The following is a 21,294-nucleotide window of genomic DNA, read 5'->3' on the forward strand; positions in this document are numbered from 1 at the left end:
CTCTGCTCAGTGCAGGACCTTCCCACACTCTACGCGGTGCTAAAAGGAGGCCGGGCAACAAACCAGCACTTCCCAAAGCATGTTCTATGGAACACTAGTCTCAAAAGATTCTAGAGGATTAAAATGCTCTACAGTTAAATAAGCTTGGGAAACTCTGAGTTAAACAAAATGAGAAAAGTTTCTTTACCTTTGATTGGACTTTTCAGAGCCTATAACATGCTTGTGTACATGTGATTCTTGGCAAAGTTCACAAAGGTATTCTCCGTATCATTTTGACCATGGAATTCTGCCTGTGAAACAGTTTGAAACCTTTGGTACCATCCCCCAACTGCTTGTCTTATTTATTGAACATGGAACAGCACAGAGATTTGCCCCAACTTTTTAGGTAGTGCAAGAAAACCCTATTTCACAAATGAAAATTAATCCAAGCCCCAAGGTAGAAATGGGATGAAAATAAAACTGCTCTGGTTGAAGGGCGGCCTGGAGATCCCCTCTGACCATCCCTTCCCTGCTGCCATGCCAGGCACCCGTGGGTCCTGTGGCGCCCAGTTTGAAAGTCACGGGTCCAGAACTCTGAGCACAGGGCTGACATGAGGAGACCTGGCTTCTAGTGTTGGCTCTGCCGTGACCTATTTTACCTTGGGCAGGTCAGTTAGTGTCACTGGGCCTCAGTTTCCCCATTGATACAATGAGTCTGCCTGACTGGATGCTTTCTGGAGTCCTTAACTTTAATCTCTGCTATGACGAGGACTGGGATTCTATGACTGTAAAATTCTAACTCTCTGATTCCATGGTCCTCTCATTCTGAGATTCCAGGACTTAACATTCTGACTCTGGGGCTGCCTGTAACCAGCCTGCGCAGGTGCAGCGCACTGGAGCCCAGGCTGTGCAAAGCAGACTTCCTTACCTGCAGTGCACGCCCAGAAGTGGGGGCTTCCCTGGGGCGGACATGCCCCAGGCAGGATGGAGGGGGCGGGGCATGGAGGGGAGAGGTGGGTGGGTCAGAAATCAGTAGCCACTCAGTGGGCAGTGCAGGGACAGGGACCCAGGTCTCCTGACTCCTGCTCTATCTTTAGCTCTCCTTAGCAACTGTAGCCAGGGTGCCAGAGCTGAAGGCGAGGACTGAGCTGGCTGCCTGCAGGAAGGAGGGGCGTTTGAGTGTGTGCCTTTTGCTGGAAAAAGGACTCTGGGCTGGGCTCTTGAGCCAGGGAAGGGAGACTAAAAGTGCAGCCTTTGCAGCAGGAAAGGCCGAGGGCCAATCCAAGTCCCCACCTCACTCTGAGAATGTGGTCAGGTCACAGAACGCAAGACCTTCCATGTGTCAGGCTCATGGCCCAGGAGGTATATAAGGCACGTTCCTCCTCCAAAGCGCTCGCAGCCGCCCCTCTGACCATTCCCTGAACACTTAGTGAGCACCTCGTCTGAACCAGCTCTGAGGCCACACAGGACACCCACAGAGCGATGCCCAGTCTCCGGGGGCAGCAGGCTCTGGAACAGACATTACAGGGCAGGGCCTGACACAAGCCTCACATAAGCTCTGTCACCTGAGGAACTGGGGAAGCTCCTCCCGCCTCTTCTCCTGCCTACGCCTCCCAATCCTGAGGCTCAGCCTGGCCCTGGCTTCCTCTGGGGAGTCCCCCAAGATGCCCAGGCTGCAGCCCCATCCACCCTCTGCACAGCAGGATGTCTGCCTGAGGGAGTCAGGAACTTCATGGGGTAGATGCGAAATGGAGGCGCGCAGAGGAAAAGACATCTGCCCCAGGTCACCTGGGAAATAAGCGGTGGTCCACGACTTCTGATGCCGTCTGTGCTCTTTCCTGTGTCCCCATGGCAGGCCCCCGGCCTGGGCTTTGCAATGCCAGGGCTAGAAGAGGAAGTAGGAATCCTTGGTCAGGCCGGCGCGTAGCAAGCAGCTGGCCATGTCCTCGGTAAACTCGGCCGAGCCACAGACCAATGCAAATGGTTTTCTCCGACAGGAGCCGACCAGCTCTTCAATCAGGTCCTGGGCCAGGCGGCCGAAGCGGGTCTTCTCCCGGTAACTCCAGGGAAGCTGCTCCAGGGAGTTCTCCTGGGACGATGAGAAAGAGTGGGGGTGATTACTGGGAGGTCCTCGGTTCACACAGCCAGCTCTTCTCTGCCAGACGAAGAAACTAAGGCAGAGGGGGTGGGAAGGCAACCCCCACCTAGCCCTGTCACGAGCCAGGCACTTGCTCACACTGGCACTCGGATCACCCTCACAACCAGCCTCCTACAACAGCAGAGGCACAGGGAGGAGGGACGTTCCCCAGGCAATCAATGAGGCAGGGGCAGTGGCAGGACTAGAACTCGGGCCCCACGGGTTCTCACTGCCTCCGGGGGACCAACTGTCACTAGGGGGAATGTTTTCTTCCATTGACCGTGGGTCTCTCAGCATTTTCCCAAGGTTGTCTAGCACCATCACCCTTGGAACATAACTTTTGTTCATTTGTTTAAAGGTTTCAATAAACTTATTGACTTAACAGGTAGTTACTGAGTGGTCACTTTGTGCCTGGCACTGGGGACATGGCAGCTGCTCTAAACAAAAAAGGTTCCTGGCCTCATCCTGCCCATGTATATCAGAGAGCCCAGGCAGCAGTGCCTACCGGGAGAAGGGTCTGTTTCCCTCACATAAAAAGGCTTGAGGGGGCGGCCGGATGGCTCAGTTGGTTAGAGCATGAGCTCTCAACAACAGGGTTGCTGGTTCGATTCCCACATGGGCCAGTGAGCTGCGCCTTCTACAACTAAGATTGAAGACAACGAGCTGCCACTGAGCCTCCAGAGGAGCGGCCGATGGCTCAGTTGGTTAGAGCGTGAGCTCTCAACAACAAGGCTGCCGGTTCAATTCCCACATGGGATGGTGGGCTGTGCCCCCTGCAACTAAAGATTGAAAACAGCGACTGGACTTGGAGCTGTTAGGGTGAAAGACACGACTAGATTAGATTGAAGGACACGACTTGGAGCTGATGGGCCCGGGAAAAACACACTATTCCCCAATATTCCCCAATAAAAAATTAAAAAAAAAAAACACAAAAAAAACAAACCAATAACAAACATTGTTTAAAAAAAAAAAAAAAAAGTCTAGAGGTAGTTCGGACTGGACAGTGCGGCCCCTTCTCTCTTCCTGCCCTTCTAGCCTCAGCTCGTGGCTTTCATCCTCAGGGTCACCAAAGAAAAGCTCCACCACCAGCGGGCTTAGAGGAATTTCTTTTTTTTTAATTTATTGGGGTGACAATTGTTAGTAAAATTACATAGATTTCAGGTGTACAATTCTGTATTACATCATCTATAAATCTCATTGTGCGTTCACCACCCAGTCAGTTCTCCTTCCATCACCATATATTTGATGCCCCTTACCCTCATCTCCCACCCCCCAACCCCCTTACCTAGAGGAATTTCTTTTAAGTAAACATTTTGTTGAAGTATAACATACATACCGATACAAAATTACAGAAATCACTAAGTACATATAGTTTGAAGAACTTTAACAGAGAAGAAACCATGTAACCAGTGCCCAAAACAAACAAAACCCCACTAGAATAGGACTATTCAGAGCCCCGCAGACCCTATTACACCAAGCTTCCAGTTCCTGGGGCTCACCAGAGGCAGGATGGGGGTGTGGGGTTGGTGTTGGAATCCGAGCTTTGTTGTCACTTCCTAGTGAGTGACACTGCCCTCTCTGAGCTCCTGTGATGAGTGTGGGGTGAGGGGAAACCCTGACAGAGGCTCTGTGAGTGCAGGCTTCTAATCTCAGGTGCATTCCCTGGAGCCCACCTCACAGTCTGTGGGACCTGAGGGCCCCGAGGACAACACTGTGGTGCTGACAGGGGTCCTGGCTGCTGACCTGGACATTCCTGTGCTCCTTCCATGCTCTGACACACCTCATGGGCCCCTGAGAGCAGGGACGAGCAGCGTGGTCGGCCTCACCTCTCCTCACTGCCCGCTTCCCTCAGGCCAGTTAGGTTCAGCTCAGCCCATCCCCACTGAGCACCCAGAGATGCAGTGGCTGGTTGCTGCTCAGGTCGGGAGGAGACCCGTAAACAATGACGGTGCAGTGTGTGTGGGGGGTACTGTGAAGGAGGAGAGCTCAGGCTGTGAGAGCAGAAACATCTACACCAGCTGGGGGACTCAGGGAAAGCTTCCAGGATGGAATTACACCTCAGCAGAGAGATGTGAGGGATGAGTAGATGTTAGGTAAAGAAGTGGGGAAAAGCACTCCTGGCAAGGGGAACACTGAGCACAGGCCTGGCAGCCAGAGAAGCACAGAGCACTTGCAACCAACCACAAGCAGACCAGTGACAGCAGCACACAGCACGCAGGGAGGGCAGGCTAGGAGACAAGGCCACAGTGGGCTGGCACAGCTGTGAGGGTTTGGATGTCATCCTTAGAGCAGTGGGGAGCGAGAGAAGGGCTAGAAGCAGGGTGCTGGTGTGGTCGGCGCTGCCCTTCCAGCTGTAGAATGAAGGACAAATTGGCAGGGTGGCTAAAGCAGGGAGCTGCCTGAAGATGCTGTCACTGAGCCTGAGGCAGGGGAGGGAGGACCCTGGGTGGAGGGAGCACAGATGGGCATCACCCCTGCCATCGACAGCCAGCCCAGCCCACTGGCATCATCAAAGCCCCAGGCCCTCTACTGCTGGTGAACCTCAACTCTACCCTCAAGCCCAGGCTCAGATGCCATCCCCTCCGTGAAGCCCTCCCTGCTTGCTACAGCATCCTGAACACCCTGAGCAGCACCCATCCCTGTGCTGTCTCATCCTGGTGAGCAGTAAGACCAGGGCCTCTGGAGCAGGACCACCTGGGTTCACACCAGCTCTCCACCAACTTGCTGTGTTACCTTGGGCAAGATTCTTAACTCTCCCTGTGCCTGAGTTTCCACTTCTGTACAATGGGCATGATGGCAGTTCAAGCCTCCTAAGTTTGTGGTGGGGGTGACATGCGTTAACACACATAAACGCTTAGAACAGTGCCAGGCATAGAGCAAGAGCTCAATGAAGGGGAGCCATTGTCAGCCATCCCCGTGGCTGTCTCTCATATACAGATGAGAACCTGGAGGGCCGGGAGCAGGTCATCTACATTTTTGTATCTCTGGCACCCGGCATGTGGTTGGGAAAAAGGAAGACTGGCCAGCCAGGGCAACTCTGCCAGGTGCCTGCTTCTTGGCCCCCCTCCCACCTTCCTTGACCAGGCGCTCGGGCAGGGTTGAGTGTGCTGCCTGGTAGCAGTGGCCCTTCCGTCACCCCGTCTCCCACTCAGGCTGCACACTAGCTTTCTGCTTCATTCCGCTGCCTTGGGTACTGCTGTTGCTACTAATGTTCACCAAGCACGACCCTCTCGATGCGTCTGGCTCAAGGCCAGGCCTGCAGACCCCAGCCCCTGGGGAATCCAGGTATTGGGAATGGAAACACAGTTTCCTGTCACCTCCCACCCACTCATCATGTCAAGGATCACAGAGGTCTTTAGGGACACTCTAAAGCTGTTTCAAAGAGGAAATGGATGAGACAAGTGCTCCAAAGTACGGAGCAGTGAAGCTGACCCTGAGCAACAGAGAACAGATGGGGGCAGTCCTGGCAGGGGATCCCAGCCCAGGGGGTGTAGGAAAAATAAAGCTACCAACCAGAGAAAGGCAGGTGAACCAAGAGAGCTGAGGGCCTGGCTTGAGATAAAGGGCATGATGGGCCCCCCACGCTATGGCCCAGAGGGGGAGCCTAGGAAGGCCTAAGTGAAGGGAGGGGGGGAATCAGAGGGAAGAGGAGTCAGAAGGCAGAGTCGCTTCCAGCTCGAGTCTCTGCAGCCTGGAGAGTTGAAAAGCAGCTTTCCTCCCCTGCGGGGACAACGTGAGGTGGTCGGGACGCTAACAAACGCAGAGCTCTCACATCCAGTTCACTTTACCCATCGCTGATGGAGGGAGTGCCTGCTCTGCGCTAAGTGCTGAGGAGAGCACGGTGATCCAGACACCCGGTCCCTGCCTCAGGGCGCTTATCCTAGGGGACGTCTGTGGCCTGGCCCACTGACCCCACAACCAGGTCCCCAGCCCATACAGCTGATGATGCCAGAGGGCAGATGGCAGGCAGCAAAGCATGCGGGGTGAGAGCTAGAGCTCTGGAATCAGACAGCTCGGGCTCAACCTGGTTTGACCCCATTGAGCAGCATGACACTGGCTCGCACCTTCACCTCTCTGAGGATGTTTCCTCATCTGCATAACAAACATGACAATATCTGCCTCCCTTGCCAGGTACATGGTTCAACTAGAGGCCAGCCTAGGGCAGAGAGGCCCCAGGGCACGGCAGAGTCTCAGGCAGGGGAGGAAGTCACCCTGGGCTCACCTGGCTGAGTACAAAGAAGGTCCGGACGTTCCAGAAACGGGCCTGCTCCTGGAGGAAGGTTTTCAGGTAGATGTCCTCAAAGGTCTTGAAGCAGCAGACCAGGGTGACGAAGGTCTCGTCGTCCGCATTGTCTGTGATGCTGTGCAGGATGGGCACCATGGGGGCCAGGCCGGTGCCCGCAGCCAGCATGAGGAGCTCGCCGTACTGGGGAACAGCACGGGTATGTGACGGCTGGGCTGGGGAGTCTCACCGCACTCACCCACAGTGGGGCCTTCCCTTGGGCTTGCCTGACCCAAAGCATCTCCACAGGACTCTGCTTACATGCTTTTGCGGACAGGTAGCCCACTACCGCCCAAGGCAGTCTGCTCTATTATGGACTGACTCCCCTTGCCAGGGAGGTCTTCCCACCTCACACTGAGCTGAAACCTGCTCCCAGAGAAGCCTCGCCCACTGCCCCCATCCCAGCCCTGCCCTCTGGGCTGTTTCCTCTGCCCCAGGGCAGACCCACAGAGGTCTGAGGGCCCTGGCTTGGACCCCTCAGTCTGCTTCTCCCTCGACGATACATCACAGAAAAGCCACGCAATGAAAGTGAGTTTCCCCTCCAAGAGGCCCCAGTTCCATGAATCCCTCCTCACTGAACCCACCTCCTGGCTCGGGGCCTCTTAAAGTGGAGCGATCCTCTTTAAGGTCAGTGCTTCAAGGCTAGGGCCTGACGCACACAGTGAGGTATTCAGCCTCGTTCACAGAGATTAGGCCTCTGTGAATGCAGTCTGGATTTTCACTAACTACTGACAGTCACTGCACAGTGCACTTCTGCATGTGACACCCCTCAAGTATCAGGAGTCAGCGAGATCTGGGTATACGTCCCTAGCCACGGGACTGGGCAAATTCTTTCACCTCTCTTTTCTTCACTGATAAAAAATAGTAGCGCCTCCCTATAATAGCACCTGTCTCAGAACGTCGTGAGGATTAAATGACACAGCATAAAGTGCATGGTGCAGAGCCTGGGGCTTAACGATTTAGAGCCCTTCCCCTCGCTGAGGCCCTCCCACCGGCCACGCCACCCAGCCCTGTGTCCGTGCTCTCCCGGTCACCCCGTCTTTAGCCTGCCGTGTTCTGCCTCCTTTGCCTATCGCTGCTCAGACTCCTCTGGGAAGACTCCCCTGAGTCAGGGGCACGGGGCCTTCCTTGTGTTCCCTCAGCCCTCTGCGTACCGTCCTCACAACACTGGTCATGCTGTGTCGTCGTCATCTATTTGTGTGTCTGTCTCCCCATCAGACTGTGTGCTTCTGGAGCCCAGGGGCCGCATTCTGACCCATCACGGGCCCGGCCTCGGGTGGATACCTGGGAAACCTAGGGAATCAACGCACAGACATGCTAATGCGCCTGTCCTCTGGGCTGACGTGAGGTTCATATGCCATGAAGATAACCACAGAGCAGCACGACAGGGCCGGAAGAAGACCAGAGCACCGTGGCCCCCTCAGAAGAGCAGAGCCTAGCCTAGCTGCCATCTGGGGCCAAGAGTCACTGTGTGAGACCCCATCTCTTCTTCCTCACTGCTGGGCCCTCCAACCTCAGGAAGTGTGGGGCTTTCCAGAGGGGTTCTACAGGTGCAGGGAGCAGCCACAAGGCATGGAGAGGCTCCACCTGCAAAAAGTGCTCAAGACAACATTCATCAGCTGCCCCTCAAGGTCGGGAGGAAACAGGAACAATTCTAGGCCCCGCCCTCAAGGGCCTGGGAAACACAGGGACACCCTCAGCTAAAATGCAAGGCTGAGCATGGTTAGCACTAGGAGAATACTGTAGAAGAATATTAATATATGCGCACCACAGGTCTGTAAAATGGGGGTAGCAGTACGTAGCAGTTCTTGTGAGAATTAAATGAGTTACTACATGGTCAAGTGCTAAAATCAGGACCAGGCACAGAGGAGGTGCCACATACACACTGGTTATTATTACACACACGTGTGAAAGAGCATTCGGAAGGCTACATGCCAAGGTATATCTGGGTAGATGGCCTGAAGGTGTTCTTTATTTTCTTCTTTCTGCCTCTCTATGTCTGCTGATTTTTTTGGTAATGAAATGTATTGCATTGGTAATAAAGAAAAAAACCAAAAAACAACAAAATCTATTTTTAAATTAAACAAAAAAAAAAAGGAGAGGAATGATTCATTCTTTTCCATTTGTTTTTGTTTTGCTTTGTTTTCCTAATTATAAAGATAATAGGTATTCACTGTGGATAATTTGAAAAGTATAATGAAGAAAATAAAAATCACTCATTATCCCATCACCCAGAGCTGCTAACATTTTTCACTGCATTTTCTTTCATATTTTTTCAGTGCATTTTTAACTTAGTCTCCCAGCTTGTTGTATATTCAGTTTTGTATGTAGCGTTTGTACCTTGATCTTATAGCATGAACATATAACATCATTTATAAAAATAATTTTAAAATCCAGGATAATATTCTTTCAAGTAACTGCAACCCAAGGTACTTAACTGTTCCCCTATTGTTGGATATTCAGTTATCTCCAAATTGTTGCTATGATACATAAAGCTGCAATGAACATGTGCAAAAGAGCGGGTATTTTGGATTCTCTCCATAGACTTCCAGAAGGGGAATCACTGGGTCAAAGGACTAGAAGATTCTTGACTCTAGGTACATGCTGCCAAATTCCTCTCCATGCACCAACTGATGAGAAATCACTAATTCTTCCCGGGAATGTCAGGGAAGGCTTTGAATGTAACGTGAAGATGAGAAGAGCATTCCAGGCTAGGAAGCGGTGGCCCCGCCAAGCAGGGAGCCATGGGGCACCTTTAGGGGGCGGTCTCTACAGTCTTGCAACTAGAATATAAATCTGAGAAGATACCTGAGGGTGAGATGGGAGAGGGGCCCTGCGTACCAAGTATATGAGTCTCGATTTTCTAAGCAATGAGCAGCCATGGATAGTTCTGAAGCATGGGCAGGCAATTTTGTTTCCTAGTGCCGACTCCATCTCCTCCGTTGTCCAACCCCAAGGATACTCTCGGGATTAGGTTTGGGCTCAGGAAGAATGGTACAGTGCGAACCGATAGCTTGAAACCTGACACTGCAGTCCTGGAGGCTAAGCTAAGCTGGGAGGGGTCTCCTGAGGACCCAGGGTGTTGTCACTGACCTGGTTGGGTTTGTAGAAGAAGCCTCCGAAAGGTCCTCGCCAGAAAGCTGTGTCCCCTGCTCTCCAGGACTCGACACACCGGGACATCAGCCCTGTCCGGTAGCACTGGGAGCAAACACAGGGAGACCTCACTGGAACCGGCACATGCGGCCCATACACATCGGCCATGAATGCAGAGCCCTTTCTGCACTGCTAGGTGCTTTACATGTGTTCTCTCATTTAATCCTCCTAATTATCCCATGAAATTGGCGCTGTCATTCCCAATTTTCAGATGAGGCCCAGAAGCTTCCACAGACGGGAAATGGTGAGGCTGGGAGGCGAGTCCACAGCACGTCCAGCTCTAACTACAGAGGCCTCAAATCACTAAGGGGCCACGCAGGTAACACACCAATGAGTGAAGAGTGGGTACAAGATGATTGATGGCCCCGAACACTCAGACTCAGTCTCAGAGAGCAGCAGGGAACGGTGAGGACAGTGGTAAGTGGGCGAGTGAACGTTCCTTCTAAAGGAGGAAGCCATTCTGTAGATTCCAGTACATAGTTGATGGGGCTGATGATGCCACAGCTTCTGATTTTCCATAGGAGCAGGATGTCCATATTTTTATGTAAATTCTCCCATTTTTGAAAAGTCAGCCATTAATTCAAAATTGTAAAACGCTGAACAGGCCAAAACCAAATACATTAATGGGCTGGAGTCAGTTTGTAGGACACTCATCTGAAATCTCTGCATTACCCTGCACTGTCTCCTGGCTGGATGCAAAAACTACAGGTTGTAGGAGGGGATTCCTCTACGGGGGGAGGGCAGTCTACCTTCCTGGGGGCCTGCCCACTCTATGCCAGGCACCACGCTGAGGCTACAGAGGAAACAGCTGGACCTGAAGCTCCATGAAGGAATCCAGTGCCTGAACCATGGAAAGGACTTAATAAATATCTGAATCGATCAATCAATTAACCAGATTCAGCCCCTCCCCGTAAGGACTTCACAATCTAGGAGGAACCTAAGTCTCAGACATACACAAGGCAGAGACCACCTAATACTCTATGAGAAAGATAAAGTCCTGGGAGAGCCCTAAGGACATGCGGTCACTTCCGACGGAGCAGGATTAAGGACAGCTTCCTGAAGGAGGAAGCATTCGAGCTGGGCTTTGAAGGCTGGGTAAGACTGAGTTCACTGGGGACGGGAGCAGGAGGGCAGAGAGGATTCTGGACATCAGGTATGGTATGGTCAGGGCTAGGCCAGCCAAGGTCATGTGCTGGAACAGCAAGCGGACACAGCAGAGCAGGGTGAGGGGGAAGCAGTGGACAACAGGACCGGAAGGTGTTTGGAATGAGATTGTCACCAGGCTTGAGAGAGACTGGGCTTCGCTCATCACACATGTTGTAAGCACCCACCACCAGCTCCAGCACCTTCCCTGGCTTCCCTGGACACCACATGTACGATATAAAGCAAGGGAAGTCCTTGGCTCGCCTGGAAGAGGTCCGGGAGGGAGGCTACGGTTTCCATCTAACTTGCGGGAGGCTGTGTCTCAGAGCACACCTCGTTTTCTGGCCCCAGTCTCGCGAGAGGCACAGCCCCCCAGTGGCCTTAGAGGCCCCTGGCACAGACAGTCCTCGAGGGGTAAGGAAAGATTCTTCCATGTGTCTAGCACCCACACAGAGCATGGCTCAATACACACTTGTCAAACAGGACTGATCTGAACCTCTGCCCTTTCACTGGGAATCATATTACCCAAGGGGCGTGGGGACAATGACATCAGCTCTCTGACCTTCAGTTTCTTCATCTGTAAAACGGGGATAATGTGACCTCTGTAGGCTGGTTCTGATGTTGAATCGAAATAATGAAAATAAAGAGCCAGTAGCAGTGCCTGGTGCCCCAAAGGTGCCTGAGAAACGGGAGTTCCTCCTTCCCATCTACATGGGAGGGTAAACCTGAAAAAAGCCATCTGCCTTCGCAATTTGCAAAGACATTTCCAGCTCTTCCTAGCCAGCGGCTTAGGGATAATTAAGCATCTCTCTAAAGAGAGGCTTTCCAGTAAACGAAGGAGAAAATCAGCCTTGCAGCTGGGAGATATCCAGCTGCCCTGAAGAACTGTCTCCAGGCTTATCCTTTCAACAGAAACACACCCAGACAAGCAGCTTGGGGAAGCAGGCCATTTGGAGAGGATTTGTGGAATCTCCCAGACAAACAGTTGTGTGGAAAAGGGATCCCATCCAAGCTTATGTGTGAGGGAATAAACACTCAGGCTCTGAAAGCAGGCAGGGAAGATGGGAGCCACAGACAGGGCTGGGCTCTTGGAGTCAGGAGGCCAGGGCTCACCCACCAGCCAGCTGCATTTTTTACTAGCTGTGGAGCCTTGGGTTCTCCTGGAGCCTCAGTTTGCTTATCAAGGAAATGGGGGTAATAACTCGTGTCCTACAAGGGAGATACAGGATGTGAAAGCTATTCTCAAACAGTGGTGTTCCCCAGGACTCCATTTGGGAAATAATGATCGAGAGCTATGTATTTATCACGTTGACCCATATGAAACTGCTGCTTCTGTAAGTCAAAAATGGAGTATTTCACATAGTTCCGCTGAATTATTTTTCCCACATAATTGGACCTTCATGACTTCTTATACATTTGGGGCCTATTCTTTGGGTCTCTGGGGTGTTTTATAGCCAACCCACTTTGTTCATGCCATCTCTGCCAACTCCCTCACCACCCTGGCTGCCCCCACAAGCACCTGTCCTCCTGCCATTCAGACTGGGCATAATTCCCACGACACCTTCTTCTGTTTCGCCCCTCCCTGCCTTTGGTTAGCTGTCCCCTCAGCCTGGAACGCCATTCTCTGCCACTGCCGATTTGTATTCCTCCTTTAAGGCCCGACTCAAATGCCTGGGCCCCTGCCCACCTTCCCCAGAGGTGATCTCAGGTTAGTTTGGTCCCCAAGTTCCTCCACGTCCCATCTTTTCCTTGCACACCCTCTGATCCAGGACAAATGGTAAACAGTTCCCCCATCATGCCCCCTCTGCTGTTGTAAGCATGCTGATCCCGGCTTCCTTCCCTCCTTTCCCTCTAGTTCCCCACTCCTTAACTTAAAACGTACAGCTCAAACACAGCTCTTCTGCTAGGAGGCCCAGCCTGCTTTCCCACCCCTCCAGCTACCCTGAGTTGGATTGGGGTCTCCTGTCATGGTATCTGTCGTACTGCATTGTCCCGGATCAGTCTTTTCTCTAAGGACAGGCACCACGTCTGACTCATCTGGACCCCTGTGCCCAGCACACAATAGGTGCTGGGCAGCTTGGTTGCCCCTTCCCCTAGGCTCAGTGCTCATTCTCCATTGACAGACAAGAAAATGAGAAGGAGCAGCTTTAACTTCCTCAGCCTGAGCCTCCTTTTCATAAAATCTGTCAGGAATGTTCCCTTTGTAGGTGGCCCAGCAGCCCCCCCTTTGCCAGGAAAGGAGATGGGAGAAGGTCTTCTTCACTGTCCCCACTCTTCCCTCAAGCCAGCCTCCTCCCATGTGAAAATTAGCTTTTCGCACATCGGGGGAAACTACCCCATCCCAACCATGCCGGCAAATGGGGGCTCCGGTCCACAGCATTTTAGAGCATCATGTGAATCAGCTCACCTTGATTAAAACTTCAAAGTATCCTTTGGTGTTCACAGGGCTGATGGGCGTGTAGGCTCTCTGAATTTCTAAGTCATCTACTATCCCTCTGGGAAAGAGAAGCTCTTGGTCAGGAAGTTAGCCATTCAACAAACCCTTACAGGTACCTATTCTGCCAGGCTGGTGGAAGTGAAGGTGGGGCCCGGTCATCCCCAGGGGTCCTCACTGAAGGGCAAGCAAGCTAGACAGAGGAGCACTCAGCTCGCCACTCCCATGTGCCGGCTGTGGGACCCTGGGCAGGTCATTAATCCCCTATCTGCCCCTTGTATAAAATGTGGCCAACCACCCATGTCCCTGCTGTGTGGTTCCGCTGGGATTACAGGTGGGAAAGTGCTTCAAAAAGTACACTGATGATGTGAGCTGTTTTTAGGACATCACTGAGGTTTTTTTCCTGATCTCTTCTTAACCACAGAATGATAAAGATAAAAACAACTGTGTTTAACAAGTGTCTAACATTCATTAAACACTCACTACCTCGTGCCAGGAGCGTCGGAATTGGAAAGCTCCTCAAAGGTGCCCTGTTCCAAAGCCCGACCGCATGCGTGAGTCCTCTCCACAACGTGGTCAGCAAGGGGCCAGGGTGGTCATCCTGAATACCAGTCCAGGCGGCCTTGTTGCCTAAACTGCCTACTATACACCAGGCATATTATATGCACTATCTTATTTCATTCAAACAATAAGCCAAATGAGGAAACCAAGGCTTAGAGAAGGAAAGCCACTTGCCCAAGGTCACACAGCTAGAATTCACCCGCAGCTCTGAGTGCCGAGCCAAGTTCCTCATGTCTCCTCAGAGCTTCCCACAAGCACCTAAGCACCCTTCTAGAGTCCGACCATGTGCAAAACTCTCTTGTCTGAGGTATGCACAGATAAAGAAGGCCCTGTCCTAATGCAACAAAAGTGGGGGAGCTAGACATAAATATTCAATGAATGCTTGTGGAATAAATGAGGAAGTAACATGTGGCGTGGCTTGGATGCAAGGAGCACTGGGACATTTGCTACAATAAATGCAAAACTGACATGCTACGGAGGGAGTGATCATTCTCCCTGGGGGAACCTCAGGAGGCCTCCTGGAGCTGGGGACTAAAGGATGAGCAGGCCACTGACAGGGGGCAGGGGGGCAGGAAGGGAAGCCATTCCAGGCAGGGGAATAGCCCGGGTGAAAGTTAGAGGTAGGGTAATGTAGGGCAGGAACTGGCGAGTGGATCACGGAGCTGGGGCCAGGGGTCGGTGTGGGAGAGGGAGGAGAAGAACTTGGTGGGTAGGGCAGCTGGGGCCTGGGTTAGGATGCCACTGGGGAGGCACTGTGGGGCACCAGCTGTGGGAATGGGGAGTGACATAGTCATCTGCATGTTAGGAATGTCATTGGAGTGGTGGAGACGGTGGAGGAGAGAGACCAGCAGAGAGGCCGGGAGTTCTGGGCATCCCTGATATGTGGATGGAAGGTTGCACGGGCTGTGATGTGCCCTGTGGCCCCTCCCATCCACTGGAACAGTGAGCTTTACGGACCATCAGCCTGGCCACAGGCCAGAATGAGCTGGGCACAAACACCAGGGGTCAATTTGAGGCAAGTGGCTGGTAAGAGGCTCTCTCCTGGTTTTCCTCTCCTCGGGCTGCACCTTCTGTCTCTTGCTGGCTCCTCCTCCTCTTGCCAATACTGTAAATGCCAGAGTGGCCACAGCTCAGTCCTCCACCCGTCCTTCTTTCCATGCCACTTGCTCCCAAATTCCATCCAAGTATATCCTGATCCCCACACCCACATCTCAGCCTCAGACCCACAGAGTCGACTGCCTGGCAGAGGCCTCCATCGGGAGGTCCCAAAGGGTCTCATCCCTGTGCAAGTGAGGGTGGGGACGGAGGTGGGAGGAGCCTGCAAAAGCAGGCTGGGAGGAAAAAGGAAGTTCAGAGGAGTGGTTACGAGTGTAATTCAGGAGCCGGTAAGCTGGGTTTGAATCCTGGCTCCATGATTCTGGGCAAGTCCCTTACTCTCAATGACAGTGTCCTTTCTGTCTACTGGATCAACTGGTGATAATATTAGGTTAATGCCACAGGCTCTAGAGCCACACAGCCTGCTTTCATATCCTGGTTCCAACATTTCCTAACTACATGACCCTAGGCAAGTTATTGAACCTCTTTGACTTCCGTTTCCTCTTGGGTATGACAATGGCACGTACCACACAGGATTTTGTGAGGATTAAGTGAGTTCATACGTATAAGCACATAGAACTGTGCTTTGGATAGTAAGTGCTATAAAAGGGTTTGCTGTTATTACTATTTGTTATGAAAATGGATTATTTAGCTCAATCCCCAAAACCCTCTGAGTCATGTGTTACTATGTCTATTCTGAAGATGAGTAATGGAGGCTTGGGGGGGGGGGGGTAAGCAGTTGCCCTAGGCCACACACTAGCAAATGGAAAAGCAGGGCAGCAAAGCTTTGATTCTCCCACTGCCTGAGTGTACCGTAGGATGAGGTGCTGGCCAGGCCGCAAGCTGAGCTGGCTGTTCCCGGGTAGCGCAAACTGGACACGGTAGGTGTCCTTAGTGAGTCTGTCCATGGCACTGATGCGGAAGGCCAGGAAGGTCTCTGGGTTCAGCTCGGAGGGGCAGCTCTACAACAGGAAAATATCCAACAGTTGGAAGCTGGGGCTCAAGAGACATGCAAGCATCCACAAGCATCCTTCCCATTTTCCCCAAGGAGAGGCTATCCTGGCTGGTAAGTTTTCTGTTATAATAGAGTGGCCCCACCTTCCTTTCCTTTCATGCTCTGATCTAAAAAATACCAGAGCAGTTTATACTGTGCTCACCCCGCTCTTAAGCCTTCCATGGCTCCCCTCGGCCGCAGGATAAAGTGCAAGCTCCTCAGCTGTGGATGAACCTCAGGCCTCGCTTTACCTCCCATGAGTCAGAGGCCACTCTTCTCCATCCTCCCCAAAAACCCTGCGGCCTCCTACCTGTGAGCCTTCATTTGCTCAAGCTGGGCCCACTGTCCAGAATACGCATCTCCAATGTATGAACAACCCACCCACCCTTCAAACCTGCTAAAGATCCAGATTTGCAGAATTTAGAAATTGATGAAACCTTAAAGATTATCTAATCTAATATCCTTATTTTTACAAGTGGGGAAACTGAGGCCTGCGTGGTAGTGACTTACTTGTCCAAGGTTATAACATAAGCAGCGACTCAAATTTATTTCTTCTAAATCTCAGCCCACTGCCCCTAACATTCCACCCCTCCTGTACCCTCCAGGAAGCCTTCTCTGAATGCCAGAACTCATGGATCTCTCTCTCCTGTAAAATGTCCACACCCCATTCACTCCTGGGACCCCCAGCTGAGGGCCATGCTTTGAACCTGGCTCTATCTGCTTCCACTAAGCACATTCTTTTTTCTCTGCTGTACAGAGTCAGGGAAAGGTTCTCCGAGCAGGTACAATGCACAGGGCCGAGGCCAGGTACATGCTGCCACCCTGGCCCTCTTGTCTCAGGAGCAGCTCTCTCACCTGGGACTCCTTCCCTTTCAGCAGGCCTCTGTCTTTGCTGGCTCTGGCTGCCTCCCATCTTGCCAGGTCTCGGTGATAGAGGTCGAACACACAGGGTGAGCAGCCACTGCCGCAGCACTGGGAGGGCAAGGGCTCCACCGGCCGAAGCTGCAACCAGGCTTCCTCATCGTCATCCTCCTCCCTCTCATCCATTGGCCATGAACTTGGGCAGCCTGGGAAGCAGCCTGGTTCTGTGAGGTCATGGGCCCAGGCCCCGTTCCCTTGCCAGTCTGGGAGAGGAAAACGTGGTTATACTCTGGTCACCTCTAATCTTCCCATTCTCCCGAAGCCTGCAGGTGCCATGCTGTGTGCGTGCACTGGGGACAGGGATGAATCCCCCCCGGGACCTGGTGCCCAGAGGGGGGGGCAGGCGTGCAGGACTTATCAGACCGGCTATCAAGATTTCCTGACCTATTCCTGCGCTGAGTGCTGGAGTAAGCACTTTACATAGAAACTCTCATTGAATTTTTAAAAATATTTTAAATGATGAAGTCAAATATATAGGTACAATTTAATAAATAATTATAAAAAATAAAATGTTATAAAAGAACACCTTTGTAACTACCACTCAGTCAAGTAAAAAGAACCTTGCCAGCATCCCAAGAGCCGCTTATATGTGTCCCTTCCTGCTCACCCCTGACCCCCTGTAACTATCCTCTTGACTTTCGATATAATCATTCACTTAATTTCCTTCGTTTTGTTACCTGTTTGCAACCCTAACCACTACTGTCCAGCTCTGCATAAACAGAATCATGTTCTTTCACTGAGAATTGATGGCAAGTCACCGGTGTCATTTTACAGACAGGAACACTGAGGCCTGGAAAGGTTTAATAACTTACCCGAGGCCACACAGCTCCTAAAACGGTGGCACTGGCATTTTAATTCCAGTCTGTCTGGTTTCAGAACATATTGTTCCTCAACCACAGGAAACCAGGAGGAAGAGGTTGTGATGGTCCAGGTGGAAGGTAACAAACACCTGGACCAGGGAAGCTTCAGGAAAGATGAGAGGACAGGGGTCAACTGGAGAAATACTGAAGAAGGAATTAATAGGATAGAGAGACTGACTAGACAGGAGGTGAGGGAGAAGGGGACACAGGGGTGAAGAGACATTCAGGTGTCTAGCTTGGATCCCTGGGTGGAAAGTGGGCTCAAGAGAAACTGAGTTTTAGGGGAAAGAAGTGGGGGAAATGGTAAGTTCAGGTTTGAGGAATGCTGAGTGCCATGGGGCATCCAAGTACAAACTCCAGTTGTCAGTTGGATTAGACAGGTCTAGGTTCATGAGTCTAGAGAGGGAGAGCTGGGTCACTGACACCAAGGAAGGGATGATGATGGGCCCAGGAAGAGAACAGAAGGCTGGAGACTTGTGAGGGCTGTTTGGCTTCGCTGTCTCCTGCAAGCACTCACTGCACTTGGTCCAGCCTGCTTGTCGTCGGTGCTCAATACTCTTCAGATGAATGCCTCTTATAGCATGTCATGCTATTCAGAAGTTACATATTTGCATGTCTTTCTCCTCTTGGAGACTGGCAACTCCTTGAGGGCAGAGGTTTGTTTTTTATTCATTTTATGAAACAGCACAGTATATATTCAAAAATATGTGTGTTACATGAAAGGAAGGCATGAAGGTAAGAAGGTAGGATGAGAGGGAGGGAGGGAGGGAAAGAGCTTGGTTTCAGGACTGTTAGGTAAATTCAGTCTGAAAGACAGATCAGGGAGAAGAAGCTAAATGGCTATGATTTACCCTGAGGTATTTCTGTAAGGGCAGTTTGGGATTTATCAAGGTTCTCCATATTTACGTGTGGAACTCACAGTTTATATAGAAATAGACCTGATCGTCTCACTTGCAAGCAAACAACTCATTTAAAATTCCACAGGCAAATCAATGTAAAACACAGTATACCTTCCCTCTTGACTGAGAACAGAACTATGGGGAAGTCTGATGTCACAGAACATTATCTGATGTAAATATCATTCCTCTAAAATGCAACTACCTCTAAGAACTCCAGCCTTTGATTTCCTCCCATTCATTCCTGCCATATATACACTTATTAGGCATGTCTGCTAAATGAGATACTGGGAAGCAGAGGTGAGCGACACTTGTCTCTGCTCTGGAGGAGCTCCTGGCCTAGTGGGAGAGTCATCTAGTAAACAGATAGGAACCTCTAGAAGAATAGATGCCACTGAGGACTTTGCACTGCCTTGCAGACCTCCCGACAGGCATATCTAGGCAGGCCATGTTCTTTCTCATTTCACAGAAGAGGCCCCGATCAGGAAGCCAGAAGTGGTAGTTAGTACGCACAACTGGGTCTCTTACGTCTCGAGGCTGGTGCTCTGTCACTAGATTTCACGCTTCTGAAGGGCAGGAGGGAGGGGGTCTTCATCTATAATTCCCAGTGCCTGGCACAAGGCTGGCACAGAGCAGGGGCACAACTTGCCAAATTGTCACTGAATTTTATGGGCACCGTGGAGCCTCCCAACAGCACTAATTTCATTCATGCATAAACGCTAGGATCAAGGTGTGGGACAAGTCTGTGGAAGGGCAGACATGCAAACCACCAAGTCGGCCAGAGGACCCGGAAGTCCCATTTCTTGGTTAGCAATCACTTCCCAGGAGTCCTGACCTTTAAGATCTTTTCCACGTTTCCTGCTTCCCACATCCATTTACACTGGAGCTTCCCATGGGCCCAAAGGATGTGCTTCCAGTCTGTCTCCACCATCTATCAGCACACGTGCCACCAGCTCTGATCACACCGATCCCCTGCTTGGCAATCTCTTAACAGCTCCCCACTGCCTACTGGATTGAATCCAATCTTCTTGCCTGATGCCCAAAGGCTCGTCCTGACCACGACACGTCCAAATTTTCTTACTACTTACTATCATTGGTTGGAGGGCAGCCCCTCTGTGTGCAATAAACCTTTCTCTTATAGAGGAAAGGGTTTGGCTTCAGAAAACCTGGTTCTACGGCTGGTTCTGATTTCAGGAAGGTTGGGCAGGCTGGGACCCCCTTGAGGGCAAGGGGGTGTCTTATTCTTTCTGTATTCTACCACCAAGCACAGGCCTGGCATTTGGAAGGCTTCGGTGAATGGTGAGTGCTTTTAGTTTACAAATAAGGTCTGGGAGCCAGACACAGTGCTAGGTGCTGGGATACAGCAGAGGTAACTAAGACATGGGCTCTACTTTCATAGTTCTTGCAGCCTAGCATGGTGTTACATCAACTCAACCCATTTTTACTGTGTTATATACTAGGTATGTATACAAAGGAATGAGGTCTGGTCCCCTCTGTATGCCAATTTCTTACTCCCTGCGAATTTTGCAAGATAAAGCGAGATAAGTGAAAGAGCTGTAAACTGCTATACATTGCAAAGGTTATTCAGATCAATCTTTGCCTTAAATTTACCGTTTCTGTGTTTTAATCATCTCACTTTCTCTGGTACTTTGGAAATTGGCAGAGGAGTTGGCCATGTCAGTAATGAATTTTAAAGACCTGGTTCATGCCTGCTCTCAGCCTCTACTTTTTCCATCTAAGAGGCAACACCTTTAAGCCAGGCCTCAACACACGTTGTAGCCCCTGCCTGGACGACCGGCCTCACCCTTCAGGCCTTGCTTAAAGGTCACTTCCCCTCAGAGGCCCTCCCTGAATCTCTTTCTCATTCTTTACTATGTACCCTATTTGTTTCTATGAGTATTCATTCATTAAATATATATTTCTTACATGTCAGGCACTGTTCTAGGGGAAGGGGATACAGCAGTGAAGAATCAGAAACCCCTGCACTCATGGAGCTCACACTGTAGTGGAAGATAGTTATTATAAACATGCATACATATGGAAAACATAGTGTTAACGTCAAATGCTAAAGAGAAAAATAACGGGGGAAAAGGGATAGGAAGTGTGTGTGTGTATTGCAACTGCTTTATTTACTTTGTTTACTTGCTATTTCTCCCACTAAACTGTAAGCTCTACAACGCACGTGTATGTTATTCACAATCGCAAACACAATGCTTGACACACAGTGGGCATTTGATACATAGTTGCTCAATGAGCAAAGGAACGCCTCCATCGCTCTGGCCTTGCTTCCAGGAGGCGAAACGGGAAATCCCGAGGGAAAGGGAGGAAAGTAACTCACTTTCGGCGCTGGGGACGAGGCTTGCACTACGAGCCGTCGGGTGCGGCGCGGGTGTGGAGGACCCGGTCACTCTCAGGCTCAGGGGAGGGGACGGTAAAAGTGCCCGACGGAGAGAGAAGGAAACTTACTAGGCACCCACTACGAGCCGGCGCTGTACAGGTGCGGTAGTTTAGGCGTTTCTAGCATTGCTTTTACGGCGAGGGACACTGGGGCTCAGAGAGAAGGGCCTTGCTCAAGCACTCAGTACTCGTTAGCGGTCCAGGTTGCCTTACGTTGGAGTTTCAAGTCCGGGTATTCTCCTAGTCGCGTCCCAGCCCCAACCACGACCACTCACCTACACTCCTGCGCTTCCCCTCACGTGAGAATCCTCCAGGTTCCCTCCCTGCCCGGTCCCCACCTATGAGAAAATGAGAACGGCCCGCGGGGTGGGGCAAGGCAAGATATCCTGACTTTGATTAGTTCAAGTGGCTGCCACTCACAAAACGAGCTTTGGCGCCCGTC

At 51.4% G+C, this 21,294-nt stretch overlaps 1 protein-coding gene across 5 annotated transcripts; it reads right to left on the minus strand.

Moving 5' to 3' along the window:
* Window positions 1-327: 327 nt before the first annotated feature.
* CYB5RL (cytochrome b5 reductase like) lies at window positions 328-21,184 on the minus strand. 5 transcript variants are annotated; one of them, XM_019742876.2, is made up of 7 exons: window positions 21,128-21,184; window positions 16,634-16,902; window positions 15,598-15,746; window positions 13,102-13,189; window positions 9,492-9,596; window positions 6,339-6,542; window positions 328-2,068 (listed from the first exon to the last, which is right to left on the minus strand). In XM_019742876.2, exons 2-7 carry the CDS (start codon window positions 16,823-16,825, stop codon window positions 1,865-1,867), a joined length of 942 nt encoding a protein of 313 aa, XP_019598435.2. In that variant the 5' UTR covers window positions 16,826-16,902; window positions 21,128-21,184; the 3' UTR covers window positions 328-1,864. The 5 variants fall into 5 exon arrangements, with proteins under 5 accessions (XP_019598435.2, XP_019598436.2, XP_019598437.2 ...); XM_019742877.2 differs by having other exon boundaries at window positions 20,922-21,151; XM_019742878.2 differs by lacking the exon at window positions 21,128-21,184 and adding an exon at window positions 20,794-20,881.
* Window positions 21,185-21,294: the final 110 nt, after the last annotated feature.

This window comes from Rhinolophus sinicus, linkage group LG06 (assembly GCF_036562045.2).
Source record: "Rhinolophus sinicus isolate RSC01 linkage group LG06, ASM3656204v1, whole genome shotgun sequence".
Taxonomy (NCBI): domain Eukaryota; kingdom Metazoa; phylum Chordata; class Mammalia; order Chiroptera; family Rhinolophidae; genus Rhinolophus; species Rhinolophus sinicus.